Below are 17,611 nucleotides of genomic sequence, written 5' to 3'. Positions count from 1 at the left end.
TGGTGATGTGGGGGGGTTGAAGTTGTTGATGCCACGAGAAGACTCCCATATATTCCAAATGCTTTATACTTCGTAGTCTAGGCGTTTTGCCTCTATTGTCGCCCCGGTTCTTCCCACACCAATCTGTAAATTAAGTCGTGCTCACAAGTGATGATTTCCATGCTTTAATTAGCTGTAACACCACACTCCTATCCCACGTTCAACCCGACTTATAGTTGTGAAAGCGGAGCTCCCGCCGCTATATGTGAAACGAGTCGAAGACGGCTAGTCATAAAGCAGATTTATTTCTTGGCCACTCTGGCGGTATCATCCCACTGTAGGCTGGGTATGAGGATGTTGTTGAAATGATGAAGCGGTAGGATACTGCAAGCAAGATCATGTCGATAGTCGTGTTAGAGGTTCTACTTAAATAGCAATGCCGAAGGTGATACGTATTAATTAGCGTTCATTATCAGAAATACACCTTGTTCCCCTTATTATATCGAGGCGATTTTCAAGACCCAGTCGCCGCAACTCAACTCGCCTGGCACTGTACCTGAGTTAGACATCATTACCTATACTTCGAACCAACTTTTGGGTGCTGCGGCGTGAACATTGTCGGTATCCTCCTCATTCCATCTTACCCCACGATGAAGGATACAAAAGAAGGAAAGAAGAGACCCCCATCATGCGCCGTTCCTCCATGTACACATCCGCCGCTCCCTCTTGCTCCAGTTTGTCATATGCCTATGCGTAGGTGCCTGTCTGTGCGGTCGTGTACGCGGCCGGAGCAGGTCTCGGAGCGGCTCCCCAGCCGCCGCCAGCCGCGCCGCCGGTGTACGCAGGTTCGCCAATCTGCGAGGTAGGGGGGTTGTTTCTCATGCTAGAACAGAATTGTGAGCGATATGTGAGCGACAGGTTGTGATCCGGGTGCTGGTCAATGTTAGATATGCGTGCAGTACTTACTCCGTGTTGCCAACCCGGCGGCCCTTTCTTTCTTTGGTCCAGTGCCGAGACACAACGTAGGCTCCCTGCCGGTCATGACGGTTAGACAAGAGGGCCTATCACCCGAGAATGGAGGGGCGGACGTACCAAGAATGTGGTGACTAGAAAGCTGACCATGACCATGAACGAGAACGCCAGAACAGTCCGCCAGGAACTGCACCCGGAACGGATGAACGCCCCGGGTCGGCCCAAGAAAGGCCTTCTCAACCACCATCCGCCCCAGTAGAAGCCCCAATAGTTGGTAAACCAGGGGGAGCTGCATGTGTGGGTACCGGTCCGCTAATCGCGTATGAAACTCGTTATTATGGCCCCGGAGTTGCACATGCACACAATTTGTGAGGGGTATTAATAGGGGTTCCGTGGGTTGACGGCCACTCACCGTGATCAGGAGACAGAAGAGGATCAGCCACATGACGAAGAAGGCAAAGTCGGCAGGGAACGCCAGAAACGAGTACATAAACGGGGCAATGCATAAGATGGCGAAGAGGATGCTCAGAGAGGCGACGACGAGACCGTAGATGATTCGGCCGTCCCTTGTCATGCCCGCGTCGACGACGAAGTGCACGAAGCGAGCGAGGATTCCGAGCACGATGACGGCGCAAATGAGCTGCCAAATGCGCAGAATAACAAGGGCTACCCGCGAAGCTGCACCCATGTTTTGGACTAATTATGCTGTGTGTTGAGAGTTTCTGAATATTTATTATCGATTTCTGGGAGTGGAAGGCTCTCCCTTCGCTGGTCGATCACGGCTCGTGGGATAATTAACTCCCAAGAATATTATCATCTAATTATGATCTTTGGAGGGTGAGGCAGACCTTCAGTGGCCTTCTTTTTCAAGCCCTCGCGCGCCCGTCGCATTGTTCCCCCCGCTCCGACTCGACGATAACCGCTGAATTACCTCATCGATCTCCTCATCTCGTTGTCCCCATTTCTCCCGGCCCGGCGAGATAGCAATCCAAAAAGCAGAAACGGTAGCGGGAGTTCGTCCCGAGAACGCCACATGACTCGTTGAACGCCGGAAGCAGGCAAGCCCCTCGACAGCATTACATCATACAGACCTAGGTTCATAAGACGTAAGAAGGGGGCCGGTGACGCTCTTCCTTGGCGCTTGGACGCCCCAAGACCAGTGGGCAATCCATTCGTGATGGTTGGTGTCTATTGAGGTAGTGAAAAAGTACGAGGTATAAATAGCTCATATAGTTTCCGAGGTTACACTATACGAGCAACAACAGTACTTGAAAACTTTCAAAGTTGGGTGCTAAGATGATGCGTAGTTAAGTAGCCAACGGTTTCACTACGCAACTTGATCTAATAGCTAAAACCTGCTTAGCCACGGTTCTTATGTGTCAGAATACCCATACTTAAGGTGCAATTGCTGGCGGGTAATTGCGGCGTCGCTTTTGTTTTTCGACATTATGTGTTTATACTTGTTCCTTGCTTATATTTAGCCTCTTGTCCTTCGTCTTACCCATTTTATTCGCTTGCCTAGTGTCACTTCCATCAAGGTGAACCGCAAACCCTAACCGTATGCTCCCTCGGCGATGAACCCGCTGTCGGATGCAGATACCCGTGGTACCACAGATGAATGCATTGTCCCAACCCAAGGTCGCCCTATCAGACGAGGATCTCTCTGGAGGGCTTTGAGCCGATTTTGAATGGGGGCCCTTGTCCAGACCTGGTTCGGAGCAGGAGCTATATACGCCCTTCGGTCTCCCTAACGCGGGAGGGTGCAGGTCTAGATGACCTGGCGGTGCCATACTTAGGTAACGAAGGGGGCTTGATGCGGACACCCCCCCCCCCCCCCCCCCCGACCGTATCGGACCGCAGATGGCGTTTTCCATTCGGGAGAATGGCCATGCCGATGCTTTTTTTTTTTTTTTTTTTTTTTAGCAATTCGAGGCTCGTTGGGGCAATCCATCGGCTCTCTTAGCAATAGCCTCCTAACCGAGGCTCCGTCATCTGGCATTGGCATTTTGAGTTTGATTTCCTTCTTATTTACCACCTCCCCCATGGTTGAGACACAATGTTGGTAATTAACCTTACACAGCCCCGCCAACCGATCGATGTCTTCAAATCTTTTCCTCCCTCCCTCCCAAGAGGAAGAGAGAGGGCGACGCTACAGGTAGGAAGGCCTGTGGTGAGCCGTGATGGCACGCAAACAGAACGCGTCCTCCGTTGGACGCCACGTGTTTTAGCTGCCAGCAGAAACCACCGGCGGTGTGCGTGGTGTAATCCTCCGTATGTATGTACGATGCATGCCCCGCGGGGAACAGAGAGGAGGTGACATGGACAGATTGCGAGATGCTTGGGCCGTGTCCCCGTCGTGTCTCATCGTGAAAGAGGTTGAGATCCAGTCGATCTGGCGGGGTATGTCTCAGGTTATTTTCGCGCAATGAGATCGCGATTGGGTTCCCTAACCAAATCCATCTCTCGAATTCTTGTGATGTGATTCTCAAGACATTATGTTCTTCATCTTCATGCACACAGCGCCAGACCCCGCACCACCACTAGCGTAGAGCTCTGGTGCGATCGCAGCTGCCGTCACGCAAGCAAAGCGTTGCGCCTCCTGAGCTCGAGGCGCAATCGTACGGCCGAATCCGTTAGAGTATTCCCCCCCTTCCCCCCTCTTCTCCCCAGACCATGCTCGAAACCAGCCTGCCCGCCCATGTCCAACGGCGCAGAAACAGACGCACAAATCCTGCACCTGGAACGCAAACGTCCCTAGAGAATCACCCCATTACTAGTAGATGGCTTCCAGAGGCAGAGTTAATGAAAAAAGCAATCCAAGGCCGAAGCACACCTGGCTGTTCAGGGAGACGTTGGATCGACTCTTGCGTGCCTAACCGTGTCATGCCCCGTCCTTCTCCCGTAAACTTGGTGTTTTCCCACTCGCACAAATGCGCCACCGAATCACGCACCAACCCTTTTGATACCTGCTTTTGTTCTATGTACAGCGTCTGGCCACTAGTCGTTAGGAACTAAGAGTAGATAGTAAGGTACATTGAGCGAGCTTGCTCGCCTCAGCCGCAAGGTAGGATGCTAAGAGGCTCATGTAAGGAACAGAAGTAGAATCACATTCGCTTGTCCGGCCAAAAAAAAAGGAATGACAACAACCAATTGGGTATCTTGCTTGAGACGCGAGAACAAGACGTAGTGTAAAAGTGAAAAAAAAAAAAAAAAAATATAGAACGGAGAATGAGAAGACTGGCCAAAAACAAAAAAGTGGACAACAACGGAGCGTTTCTCCTCTAATTAGAATGTTCCGTTATCTTCATTAGATCGTTGCCGACATCCAGTCGTCTCTATCCAGGAGGCCATAAGGATCGTTTCGTTATCGCGGACGGAATTCATTGGGTTTTGCTTTTGGGTCGATCATTTCGCAGCCGAACCTTTTCGGCAAGGTTCTTGAGCCAGCCCGAAGCCCCGCTTCGCTTCTCATCCGATGCTCCGTCGCGAGCCATGGTGGTCTCGCGCATCATGGGCCCAATGATCTCAACATCGCCCAGCTCGGGAAATTTGCCGTCGTCGCTAAGCATGAGCGGGATAGAGGTGGGGACCCTTTCCTCGGCTGTGCGGCGTAGTTGTGAGACCACCGAGGGGTTGTCCTTGCACTGTCGGCCTAGACGTTCCAAGAGATCATCCTCGTCCCGCTGCCACTCCTGCTCAATCTCTGCCCACTTGGCCGCCGTCAAGGCGTAGGTCTTGGACGTGGAGCCATAGTGCTCGCCAATCCGCGCAAGGTGCTTGGCGTAGTTCTTCCGGGCCAGGTCCCAATCGGCGCGGAAGGCCTGGTGGGTAGCGAGATCGGCCGTGTCGGGCACGTACGGCCTCGGCTCGATAATGAAGTTTGCATGGCCGAGACGATCAGACCACGAGTCCCGATGATCGAATAAGCAGGGGATCGGTGACGGCGAGTCGCTAAAAGCACCCGAGATGGTGCCGCGGTGCAGGGAGGAAACGGACGTCTTGCTGCTCAACGGTGGCGTTGTGAAGGATTTGGCTGCTGAGGACAAGTCGGGGACTGGCGCGGACATCATCGAAGGGGACTGGAGTGGTGATGTCTGCAAAGACGGGGGCCGGGTGTGGTGACTGGGAGCCTTTTCGATGACAAGAGGCGGCAAGAGCGGAGTGGTGGCGTTGACCCGGTCGCGCTCTACCTCTCTGCCCAAGGTGGCTGGCAGGTTTTCGCGTGGCGAGGCTAAATCGACGCTCTCGGCGCTTTCGTAGAACGAGAGGGCAGGCGTGCCGGGGACCGACTCTTGGGCGCGGTCTGTAGCCCGCGCTCGGCGTGAAATCGACGAGGATCGGCTCGATGCCGCCAGGGAGAAGCTCGGGCGCGAGTCCGCTAGGGAAGGGTCGGAGCCGGGCGCGAAGGTCAGGTCGTGGCGCCTGGATATTGACGAGGACCGCCAGCGGGGCAAGCTGGGCAGTCGCGAGCCCAGTCTGGCACTCCAACTCGAGAAGCCAGACTCGGAACCGTGACGTCGCTTCTTCTGCCTGGGGCTGGCGTTGAAATCGCCGTCACTGAGGAAGCCGAGGTCGTAGTCCAAGTCGGCGACCATGTAAGGGTAAGGCGTGCTTTGCGTGGCCTCGCCATTGTGGGAGCAAGGGGAATCACCTGGCCTCGGGTGTCAGCAACGAGCATTGACGCGGGCTGGGGGCCGCAGCAACAGCAACAGCAGCAGCAGCAGTAGCAAAATTGGTCACTTACACAAGCAATAGTTGAGGAACCCGAAATCACGATCCGAGTGCTTGGGCGGCGTTGCCGGCTCGTCCTCTTCTCTCTCCAGTGGCTCTTCCTCGACGTCGGGAAGTTGTGACCTGCTGGGCCTGGTGGCGTGCAGCGATTGTGTAGGCGACGCCGGAGTGTCGGTGCATGGCGGTGAGATCAGTTCGAGTGACGAGTTGGAGCCCGATAACCTGTAATGATGGCCGCGGGAGAATGTCGAGGTGGCGGGCGATGGCGGCGTAAGGTCGGACGAGGGCGAGTCGTGGGTGTAGTAGTACAAAGACGCGGGTTCACGTTCACCGTCGTCCTGCTCTTCCAGCTTTCTCTTCTCTTCCACGAGCCGCGGAAGCAGCAATGGCTTCAACCCAGACGACATGGGCGCTTCGCAAGCATGAGTGAGGCGCGCGATGAGCTTGCGAAATCAGGCTGGAAAACGTCGTGTGGTGTCTCGCGAAGGATGCTGGGGAAGCGGGAAAATCTGGGGGAGGAGCGGAGGGAACGCAAGGTGGTGGAGGGAGGGCGCGGACAATTTGTTGTTTGGATCAGATGCAAGCACTGAAAGAGGAAATGCCCCCTTCCAAGCTCCAACGCGAACCGGTGGATGGTGCGGCACCGACCGCCAAAGGTGGACGAATTGGGTTAAGGGCGCAGTGCGATGGAAAGGCTTTTTGTGGGCCCGTCAGAAAGCCCAGACCCGGCCCAAAATAGTGTAGTGGCGGCACGCCAGGCAGCGGTGGGGACGGCGGCAGTTGAAGAGCTTGGTTGGGCGATGGTTCCGCAAAATGACGAAGCTGGCGGCTTTCCAAACCGAACGCTCTCGCGTGCGTGGAGTGTTAAGTGTATGAATAGGCGCCGAGAAGACGCCACTGGCGGATAGAGAATACAAGTAGTATCCGGATTACACTCGCAAGGTGCAAAAGTTGACAGGACGAGTTCTTACTGTGCGTACGGCCTCGAGCTCCGCGCGCGACTTCTCTTGATCATGATATAGACTCCGGCCAGTCCCCCCACTTCAGGGCCCGTTCGATTACTGGCCGCGAGTCGTATGTACGGTACGGGTGGGAGGAGGTACCTTAACTCTGTGTCTTAGTAGGTCGTCGGCACTTTGTGTGTCGAGAGCGCGGCACGAACGAATGAGCCCTTGGGAATCTCCAAACTGCGGGAGGTCGGGCAGCGGGAAGCCATAAGGGTCCTGCCTCGTCTTCTCCTCTTGATGGGCGCGTCCTGTTGGGGGAATTGAAGGCAGGTCGATTGTCAGAGGGCACGACACAGCGATGCACGGGAATATTGCGGTACGTGGGCGCTCGAAGGTTGGAGCACCAGGTGTCGGTGGTGCTGCCACTGGCACCACGTGTAATCGGGCACTGTACTGTGATCCCGTACGCGGTACGCATCGACTTGCTCAGTGGGCGTGGGGTCTGGCAAGTTCGGTTGTCTGATAGTATACGGAGTAGTAGTGGAGGGGCGGCTAGGTGGCCCTGTGGGCCAGAGGCTGGCCTCTGCTGCGAGGGGACCTGGGAGCGCCGGAGCCGGAGCCTTCGGCACCCAATCATTATCCCAGGTACCGCTAAACTGGCATGGCTGGCAACTCCCCACCGACGCGTGCGTGGACCAATGACCAAGATCTCGTGTCAACCCGCTCCTTCCAAGCTTGCTGGCTGACGGAACCGGCGATGCGCAAACTGCGAGCAAAAGCTCGGATTATATGGGTGAGCAGGGGCTGCCGCCCATTGCCACTTTTAGCCGGCTTGCAAGAGGGAAGATGTGAAAGGGGGGGGGGAAATTGAGGTAAGAGCCCAGGCGAACCCCTCGTCCCAACTTTCATCATCCATCGACCATTAAACATCATTCAATACCTGTTGCCCGGTCACCGCCTTTCACGCCTCTCATGATGACGAGAGCAGGCGTGCGCGGGAACGGAGATTGCGCCTCGAACTCATTCCGGGGTGCAGGAAATGGTTAGAACTGAAGAATACTGTGTAGGTGCCATGTGCCTGCGTGAGGGAAACCTGCGCTGTACTATGTAGTTTTCGGCCATTTTCACCCAATTTTCACTGGTGGTTGATGCTGTGTTCGCAGCGGGTTGGCCCGCAGACGCTCGGTGGCTTTCTGTTTCTGGGTCGAACATTGGCGGTAGTGGAGGCACTCCGCTTCAAGGGTGGGGTCAGAGATTCTGTCCCTCAGTCACCTGGCGAACCTGTGGATCAAACTGTTGGCCAAACCTTCGGGTTGAATCCATCGCTGCCTGAACCCCAGGGCAGCGGCAGCATGAGAGCACTCCCGCCCGACGAACAAGGTATGTACCACCTCGCTCACAACCCACCCATGGCACCAATGAAGAAGTTGGAGAGATGACGAACCACTCCAACTCCTTGACTGCAAGAATTGAGTAGTCGGTGGGCATACGCCTCGCTGGCTCGTGCGCCTAAGGGCCCGATTTCCCGAAACCGAGCCTAAAGAAGCACCGAAAAAAAAAGAAAAAAGAAAAAAGAAAAAAGAAAAAAAAAGAAAAATAACGAACATGTTGAGACGCATGACACTCTCGATGTTGGCATTGGCCAATCATGGCTCGGAGAGCAACCTGAAGCACGTGTCCTGCAACCGCGACTCAGGAAGACACTGCGACTATTCACCAAGTGAATCTTAGTCGCTGCTTGCCTCAACCATCAACTTGTAGCCGGCACGTGGGCGGCACGTTCCGGGACGGGAATCACAGTCGATGGAGCCAGGCAAACAGTACTTTCTTCGGAGTGCTGCGAGATGGCAAACCTGGAGGGCCTCGGGTTCGAACCACTTCATACAACCAGGCCTCGCTGGTTTTTGCAGTTGGTTTCCGCCTCTTTCCATGCCCCCCTACGCCTCTTCCTTTCCGCATCGCGCTTCCTCTCCTCATTGCCTCGGAATGGTATGTACCCTGTTCTCGAAGGACAGCTGGCATGAGGCCCACGCAGCCGGCGACCCCACCGCCAGACGCCGAAGCGGCCTAGGCGAGAGAAAAAAACGAAGCCAGCCTGTCGGCTTATTGTTAGTGAACAGCGACGGGCGAACTGGGCGAGGTCGGAACTGGGGAAGAGGCAGTCTGGCCAGGAATAGCGCTGTGGGTCAGGTTGAGGCTGGGGGGAGGATCTCGCTTCTCCTCACCGTCCGCCGATGATAAGCAGCCGTCGGGTCTAGTGTACACTAGTGTACCCTTGGTCTGCTCAATCGCCGCATGCCACCACAACAGATCTTTTTCCGTGCGCTTCCAGAACACTACACCGTGATGGATCTGCCGGTACACTACTGTGTAGTAGTGTATTCCCTCGGGAAGTTCCATTTTCGTCCCCAAGCCGGCCCGTAGTTAGATCCCATTGATCCCGCCGCATGGCCGTGATTCGCCGAACAATTTCGAGTGGGCCGCGAAGGCTTTTCCTGGCCCCACTCCTGACATTCAGGTGCGGAATACGGATACACTACACTAACTCCGTACAGGCCCTGGGTTACCAACACGATGCCCTCGGACTCCAGCCGGTTCTCCACATCCCACATGTAGTGTATGTACTCTGGTATGTACACTACTCTGGTATGTACTTTACATAGTACGGTTACGGAGTACCTTTGAGTGGATGGAATACTGCAGAAACCCGAGGCGTGTACCTCCGTACTTCGTACATTTTGTGTGTATGTACTGAGGTACCCTGCCCTCGCTCGATATGTACTGTGTATGTGATCCGTATGTGCTATGCACACACTGGACAAAGTCTTGTCCATGCGAGAGTCCTTTGTACCGCACACCTGAAGTATACTACTACCGCTCCCCTCTGGTCCGCTCTGTTCGTTTTCACGCGTGCAGTCACCATCTGTCCGGCGTCTCCTCTCAGAGCCGCAGGGCCGTGATTAAGAGGCGACCTTCGACCTGGGACTGACGCGTCCGCCAGCTCTGGGAGATATGCAGGCCGAGGGTTGCGCCATTTCGAACGCTATACGCAGTATGTACCCAGTAGGGCAAGTAGGTCGGTAGGTATCACGAGAAACGAAAGTGCTTGCCGACGAGGACACTATCTATGTCTGCATCGGCATTGGTTCGCATGCCCTCGCCTCCACTTGTTCGGCATAATGCAGGACACTGGTTCATGGAGCCCTGGCACGAAATGCTGTATTGCGTAACTGGTCATTGTATCTCGGCGGAAGCTGAGAGAGCATAGCACTCAAGCCGTTCTGACAGCCTGGCACCAGCTCGTGGTTTCCCAGTGTGAGATTACACGCGAGGGACGCGAAAGGCCATCCACAGTTTATGAGAGCACACAGCTTGCTGACTTGGTGCTCGCCAAGGAGCGATTCCGTTGCCGATTCGCCACACCAATTTGCAAAACGATGGCACGCCTCCTGCAACGATCTCCTAATTGCCTCGTCACTTTGGCACCAATGTGATAACAATGGGGCAGTCGAGCGACAAATTTGGAGCCCGATTGCCATAAGAGCGGACCCGACTGGAGCTGGCGCCCAAGCCCGTCACCGCCGCGCAGCACACTCTTTTTCGACTGCCAACGGAAGCAGTCGAGCAGCCTCAACTCTCTCGAGTTCCCTGTCGACTACGTGTGTCCCGACTGGTGCCTGCCAAGCCGTCTGAACCGTTAGCGTGCCGCCATGTGGTGGTAGTTCGGCGGTAACTACCCGGTGGTTAGTTGCTGACTAATTAGTTTAGGACTACCACCTGTCTCCCGACAGGTGGGGCCAAAACCCCCGGACATGCCAATATAGCCAGACATATCACTACCAAATTTCCTATACATTCGCGTCTTTACAAAAGGTACTATCAAGTTTAATTTAAGTTTAATTACCCTTATAATAATAGCCTTAAATAGCTATAAATAGTTCAATTATAAACTAGGCTCTAAAAAGCTTAAAAACATAGTAAAATTTAATTCTACCTAGTTATAACTAGTCGAATAATAGGTTATATAACTTACCTTTGTTTCCCTCTCCCTCTATATTATACCCCCTATCCCTATTACTCTTAATACTCCTAATTATAATAGTACCTTTTCTTTTAGCCTCCTAGTAATAGCTATTGTCTTCTATCTCTAGTATTATTACTATAGACTTATAGGTATATCGCTTCCTAAACCTCCTAATATCCTTAATAATGGCTATATATAGAGACTCCTTCTTACCCCTAGATAGAGATAGTAACTTGACATCCTCTTCCTACCTATCTCTACTATCCATAAAGTCAAATCTATCATTGTCGCTATCGTTAATTAACATTATAGTTATATTACTAATCCATATCTTAGGATGTTTAAAGGATAGGAGTTTAACTTCTGATAACGGCTTCTTAGCTAACTAGGGGATTAGGACTTCTTTTTTATCTCTAAAGTCGAAAAATGCTAGTAGCTAATGTTTCTTTAGTAGAACCTAGAGAGGGTCTTTATTATTAAGAGGAAGATAGTTGTTCTTGTTGGTCTTTTCCAAGAATTTGGTAAAGGTTACTATATAAAGGTGATACCTATTAGTACTAGGAATCTTGTTTTCTAGGCGCCTTTTCTAGACTTTGTATTCCTCCTTATACTCTTATTTAATCTACTTAATAGTAATATAGGTAGCTTTTTAGCTAGTATTTTAAATTACCTTAACATTCTTCTAAGCTTAGATTTTCTAAAACTATTAAATCTACTAGATGGTTATATTTATTATAACCTCTCTTATTAGCTTAATAAGTTAGCCTTATATTTTCTTAGTAGATAATATAGCTAGATAGGCTCTCTTATCCTTAGTAAAGTTATTTAGATATTTATATATTAGCTAACCCTTATTAATTATTAATGTAATATCTTAAAAGTGTTCTTATATTAGTAAACTAAAAAGCTTAAGATATTACTCTTAAATATAGTTAATACCTTTTTTTATATATACTTATCGCTTATTATTAGGAATTATTATAGGATATCTAATACTTATACTAGATAATACTTTCTCCCTGATCTAGTCCATTATAATATATCGGTTTAGTAGAAAAAGACTAGTCTTTTCGAATTCTATTATAATATTTCGGCGTTTGAAACTAGTATTCTAGATTTCCTAGAATCCTTTAACAAAGTCTGCCTAGGTAAATGTAAGATCGCCATTTCGAACTACCTGCCGGAGATGTCGTTAATATACTTCCTTAAGATAGTAAAAGACTCCTATATCCATTAGCTAGATAAAGTATATTAAATAGGGAGGGAGGAAGATAATAATAATGTCAAATAAGAGGTAGTATGTCACGAATAAGCACATGGGCGGCCTGGCAGGCTGCAGCTAGGACACGGGACATTCCGACAGCCAATCACTCGACGGACCAATCAGAAGATTATCACCGCCAAGACTAAGGTCTTCACTGGTGATAATAACATATCACCGTCGACAACGCAGAATCACGAAGTGAAAGGAGAAGTAATACTAGTAATAACTATTGAAGAAAGACAGACCATTATATATATATAGCTAGCTAGTCACTCGTTATAGTAGACTCTAGGAGTTCGCCAGTGGTAACAATCACAATCATAGTACTTATACCAAGCATTGTTAATTACTATAAGAGACAACTCTAAGTGTTATTATAAACCCTTTAGCTTCACCGAATCCCTTAGACGACCTGCCTACTTGTTCTACCTAACCTATCTCTGCCTAGACCCTTTTAGAAGAAGTCTAAGCTAGGTTTGTTACACGTTATTACTACTCCCTTTATTCTATTATAGTTCAGAACGGAGGTGACTTTGACCTCGACACCGACATGGCTACCGACGTCACGGCCAAACAACTGCTCGCCTAGCTTGGTCAACTCTAGCAGCGGATCTAGGAGTTAGACTAGAGAGATAAGGCTGCTTAAGCTCGAATCAAGGAACTCGAGAACCGCGAAAAGTACTTGCAGAAGTTAGTCAACGAGGCCTACACCAAAATCGAGGCACTTGAGGGCGCCAAAGCGAAGCGTATCAAGATCGAACTACCTAGCAAATACAGAGGAACTAAGGAGGATCTTATAGGATTCTTAACAAATCTCTGATCCTACTTCCAGCTTAATGATAACAAGTTTCTAGACGAAAAAGCCAAAGTCCTTTACGTAGCCACAAGACTAGAGGGCAAGGCACTCAGATAGTTCGAGCCGACGTGGAATGACTATCTCACTGAGGAAGACAAAGACGACCGAGACGCGTTTATATAGGCAGTCTTCTGATCTTACGACCGTTTCGAAGAAGAGCTTCGGAAAGTTTTTAGCAATAAAGACGAGAAGATTCATACGTAAGAAAGACTCGCCAATCTCCGATAGACCAAGTCAGTAGCCTCCTACACCGTATAATTCAGACAGGACATACTCAAGTCTTAGCTTAATAATAAGGCATTAATACAATTGTTTTATAATGGCCTGAAGGAAAAGGTCAAGGACGAGCTATATAAGTACGATTAGCCTAAGACTCTAGATAAATATATTACGTAGGCCATTAGGATCAATGATTGACTCTACACACGAGAGTAGCAGAAACGAGGTCAAATGAACGGAACCACGGTTAAGGCTAATGATAAGAAAAAGCGAGCGTACGTTAGTACCTCGTACAGGACGCACCCCGGAGCTATAGATATAAATACAGCGTAGAAGCAGGACTAGAAGAAGACGGCCAAAGACAAGTCTAATGTTACCTACTATAACTACGGAAAGAAAGGGCACTACAAGCAAGAATGCCGAAGCCTAAAGAAAGAATAGAAACCAACCCCTAGAAAGGAAATTACGACTATCGACGAAACCACCAAAGACGTCATCGAAGTAGCGGCTACGAGCTACGAAGACAAGGACAGTAATACGGACAGTCTCGGATATAACGGTAACGGTAAAGACAAACAAGCACCGTACTCCGAATTGGTCACTATAGACCCAGAGACAGGTCTTGCTAAATAGGACATGGCAGGAGAATATATACTACTAGTTTCGATTCTCCTAGCCTTAAGGCAGTAAGGTTTCATAGTTATATAGAGGCGGGATAGATCGTAGACAACCGATACCTAAGGAATCGAAAGACCTAGACCTAATATTCTATTCCTCTAGGAACGAATCGAATAGTACCGTAATAAAGTTTTTTAGCTTAATATAGAACTACACGAACGGGACGGGCGCTTGATTTGACTTGCCTAACAAAGCGATAGAATAAGGGACAAAATGAGGGAACTCCGACGTATTGTAGAAACCATCAAAGGAGAACAGCCTATAATATATAATAGGCCCGATAGCTATACTAAGTATCTTAACAGCTAATAACTTAGTAACGATATACGGAACCTAGAATACCAGTTCATACGCGCGAACCGCAGAAAAGACGAGCGTACGTAGGAAAGCTACTAGAAGAAATACTCCTATATTAGCACTAGAGTACCTACGGTCTACGTACAGTGGGAAGGATTCGGGAAAGAATTCCAATACCTCCTAGGCAACGCCACGCGACTATACCCTCGACACAAAGCATATACGCAAGTGCCCTAGTTCCAGTGTATAGCACACGAATGCCGATACCACTTCCGCGACAAATTCGAAAACAATCACTGGCCGACCCGACAAGGAAATGAGGACAGAAGCTTACGCCCTGTGGAATAGGTCTACGATACAGGAAACAGAGCGGCCGAATTGCTCTGGAAGATCGAAGCCCGCGACCTAGAAAGCATTACGATAGTTCTAAAACGAGCCTAGCCTAGGTACTACAGAACCGGACAAGACATATAGGATTCGTGCTAGAGCAACGATTGCCTCTATCACGCGGACAAAAAGAAATTGCGAATTCGGGAGCTTTAGACGAAGCTATAGCACGCACGACGGAAAGCAGAACAAACCTAATAGTAGGAAGCCGTAAGCACTTAATAGCTCACGGAAATAAGCATGATCGACGAAGCCGCTATCAGCCAAATAACTAAAGAGGTTAGTACTAACCTAGGAAACGGGTTAAGGCCCTTCGAGGGGCCTGGAAACCATTAACGCCTATATAGCGGCAAGTAATAGCATAGTACAGGAGGAACTAGCGTAAGAGACCACTATATCGAGACCTCCTGGCAGAAATATAGGAAATCGCTACAATCTTTGGACGACGGCGGCAAGACAAGCGATTATAGATAATAGCATAGTAGAAATAGTACGAAATGCTCGTACTAGTAGATAGTAGAGCAGAGATAAATCTGATTTCGCCGACACTTGTAAATTAGCTACGAATACCCTAGAGAATGAAGTGGAAGTATAATATAGTCAAAGGGCCATTTCTAATGTAATAGATATATAAGGAGACCAAACCGATCGACATTACTATGGCAGGAAAGACTATAGCAGTCGTATTTAGCATCGTAGACATAGGTAACGACAAAGATATGATATTAGGGTTACCATGGTATAAAGACTATAACCCGGACATCAGCTAGAAGAATAGTAGCTACCTACAACCCCGAACGGAGTCGTATTCAACTAGCGAGATAGGGAGCGCGCAAGGATCGCGAGCAGACGATACTCAAGGAAAGGCATATCCTACAGATCCACCGCAAGAGACGGACAGTGGCAGACAGACCACTACGGACTCTAGAAGAGGCGGCATAACGACATCAATATCACGACAGGAGGAACGAGCTAAATCGCTGATAGCTGTTCTCTCCGTTGACGAATACGGAGCACTGTAATTAGAGTAGTAGGTTAAGACAGGAGAAATCGCTAGCATCGCTATAGACGGAACCAAGTTCGTATACTATTAGAAAACCGAGAAACGAGGCAAGACTAGGGAAGTACCGAAGGAGTACGAGGGACACCTAACATTCGAACCAAAGCATCTAGAAGGATTACCAGAACACGGCCCATAGGATCACGAGATTAAGCTCAAGGAAGGAGCATAACTAAAGTTCTTCAAGATTTACTATACGAGCTAGACATAGAACGAAGAACTTAAGCGATATTTAAAGGAGAACCTTCGAAGAGGATATATCTGCCTATCGACATCGCTAGTAGGCTACCTGATCCTATTTATACCTAAGAAAGACAGAAAGCTACAGTTATACGTTGACTATTGGTAACTTAACAAACAGACCGTGAAAAACCAATACCTGTTACCGCTAATCTCACAGCTCTGAGATTAGTTAGTAGGAGCCTAATATTTTATGTATCTTAACTTACCATTGGCCTACAACTATATACAGATCAAAGAAGGCGACGAGTGGAAAACGGCCTTTAGGATACCCTATGGCCACTATAAGTACCTCGTCATGCTATTCGGACTTACGAACGCGCCAGCAACGTTCCAAGCCCTGATTGATCAAGCTATCTGACCCTTTCTTGACAAATTTGCGATATATTATCTCGACGATATACTCATCTTCTCCAAGACAATAGACAAACACCGGAAGCATGTAATAGCAGTACTAGACGCGCTATACACGTACAAGCTATCAGTTAACAAGGAAAAGAGCAAATTCCATGTCAGGAAGATAGTCTTTTTAGGATACGAAATATCCCTAGGACAAATCCAGATAGAACCTTCAAAGGTTAAAGCCATCAAGAATTGGCTACGACCGACGTCAGTCACGGAAGTACGAAGCTTCATCGGATTTACGAACTTCTACCGAATGTTCATTAGGAACTTTAGAGCGATCATACGACCTTTGCACGAGCTTACCAAGAAGAATACTAAATTCCAATAGGAAGAGTAATACAAGCAAGCATTTATATAGATCCGTAACGCTATTATTAAAGATCTAGTACTAGTACTACCAGACCCTAAGAAGCTATTCGAGGTAGAAACGGACGCTTCAGACTACGCCATCAGAGGACAATTAGGACAATAAGACGAACAAGGGAAGCTACATCCTATAGCCTTCTTTTTAAAGAAGCTCGATAGACCACGTCTCAATTATCCGATTTATAACAAGGAACTACTTACGATTGTCGAAGCTTTTAAGGAATGGCGACTATACCTCAGTGGCACAATTAAACTAGTACAAGTGTATATAGATCACAAGAATTTACGATACTTCACGACGACAAAGGAACTCAACGGACGACAAATACGATAGGCAAAATTCCTCGCGGAATTTAACTTCGAGATCTACTACAAGAAGGGTAAAGAAAACGTACAAGTAGACATTTTAAGTCGACGAACGGATCATACGAAAGGACAAACGGGAACAATACTACCGTTATTCAAGGAACGAACAGACGGAACGCTATATTACGAAACGTAGATACCTATAGAAGATGATCTACTTGACTCGTTCCTAGAATGCTATACAATCTTTCGAGAGGAAAGGATCAACGAGGCATAGTATCAAGCAGCACCCGGACCAGTGGTACCTGACGGAGTGGAAGAAAAAGATAGGAAACTCTAGTACCGAGGCAAAGCATACATCCACGACAGGGATCAACAGCTACGAATGATTCGAGAACTCTACAAGTCGAAACTCGGAAGATATAAAGGAGTCACGAAGACTGTCGTACAAGTCAAGAAACATTACGACTTTCTATAGTTAACAGTACGAGTTAAGGAAGTCATACGGAACTACGACATTTACAATCGAAGCAAGACGGCACGACATAAGCCGTATAGGCTACTTCAGCCACTACTAATAGCTGACAAACTATAGAGTTTAGTTATAATAGACTTTATTACGAAGCTACTAGAATCTAAGGACATAGCTATAGGAGTGACCTACGATAGTATTCTTACTATAGTAGATCGCCTAACTAAATAGGTATACTTCTTTCCCTACAAGGAGTCCTAGACAGCGGAACAGTTAGTAGACGTAATCTATCGGCAAGTTATATCAGTGCATGCTTGGCCGCAAGAATAGATTACCGATAGAGACACCAAGTTTGTATCGAAGTTCTAGCAAGCATTAATATAACGATTAGGCGTTAATAGTAAGCTG

At 48.8% G+C, this 17,611-nt stretch overlaps 2 protein-coding genes across 2 annotated transcripts; both read right to left on the bottom strand.

Annotated features, from left to right (window-relative positions):
- Positions 1-1,026: 1,026 nt before the first annotated feature.
- MYCTH_2065222 (uncharacterized protein) lies at positions 1,027-1,639 on the bottom strand (the record flags this gene model as incomplete). The annotated part of the gene is made up of 2 exons (XM_003663625.1): positions 1,027-1,263; positions 1,364-1,639. 2 exons carry the CDS (start codon positions 1,637-1,639, stop codon positions 1,027-1,029), a joined length of 513 nt encoding a protein of 170 aa, XP_003663673.1.
- A 2,530-nt stretch (positions 1,640-4,169) lies between these two features.
- Positions 4,170-6,254, bottom strand: MYCTH_2305743 (uncharacterized protein). The gene is made up of 2 exons (XM_003663624.1): positions 5,696-6,254; positions 4,170-5,602 (listed from the first exon to the last, which is right to left on the bottom strand). The coding sequence occupies exons 1-2, from the start codon at positions 6,087-6,089 to the stop codon at positions 4,332-4,334; spliced, it is 1,665 nt and encodes a 554-aa protein (XP_003663672.1). The 5' UTR covers positions 6,090-6,254; the 3' UTR covers positions 4,170-4,331.
- Positions 6,255-17,611: the final 11,357 nt, after the last annotated feature.

The sequence above is a fragment of the Thermothelomyces thermophilus genome, chromosome 4, assembly GCF_000226095.1.
Source record: "Thermothelomyces thermophilus ATCC 42464 chromosome 4, complete sequence".
Taxonomy (NCBI): domain Eukaryota; kingdom Fungi; phylum Ascomycota; class Sordariomycetes; order Sordariales; family Chaetomiaceae; genus Thermothelomyces; species Thermothelomyces thermophilus.
Note: the sequence above shows the minus strand (reverse complement) of the source record. Positions and strands in the feature narration are given on the sequence as shown.

Coding starts and splice junctions, on each gene's coding strand:
- MYCTH_2305743 (XM_003663624.1), bottom strand. CDS start 6,089: ATGTCGTCTGGGTTGAAGCCATTGCTGCTTCCGCGGCTCGTGGAAGAG. Junction 5,603..5,695: donor GTTCCTCAACTATTGCTTGT/GTAAGTGACCAA, acceptor ACCCGAGGCCAG/GTGATTCCCCTTGCTCCCAC.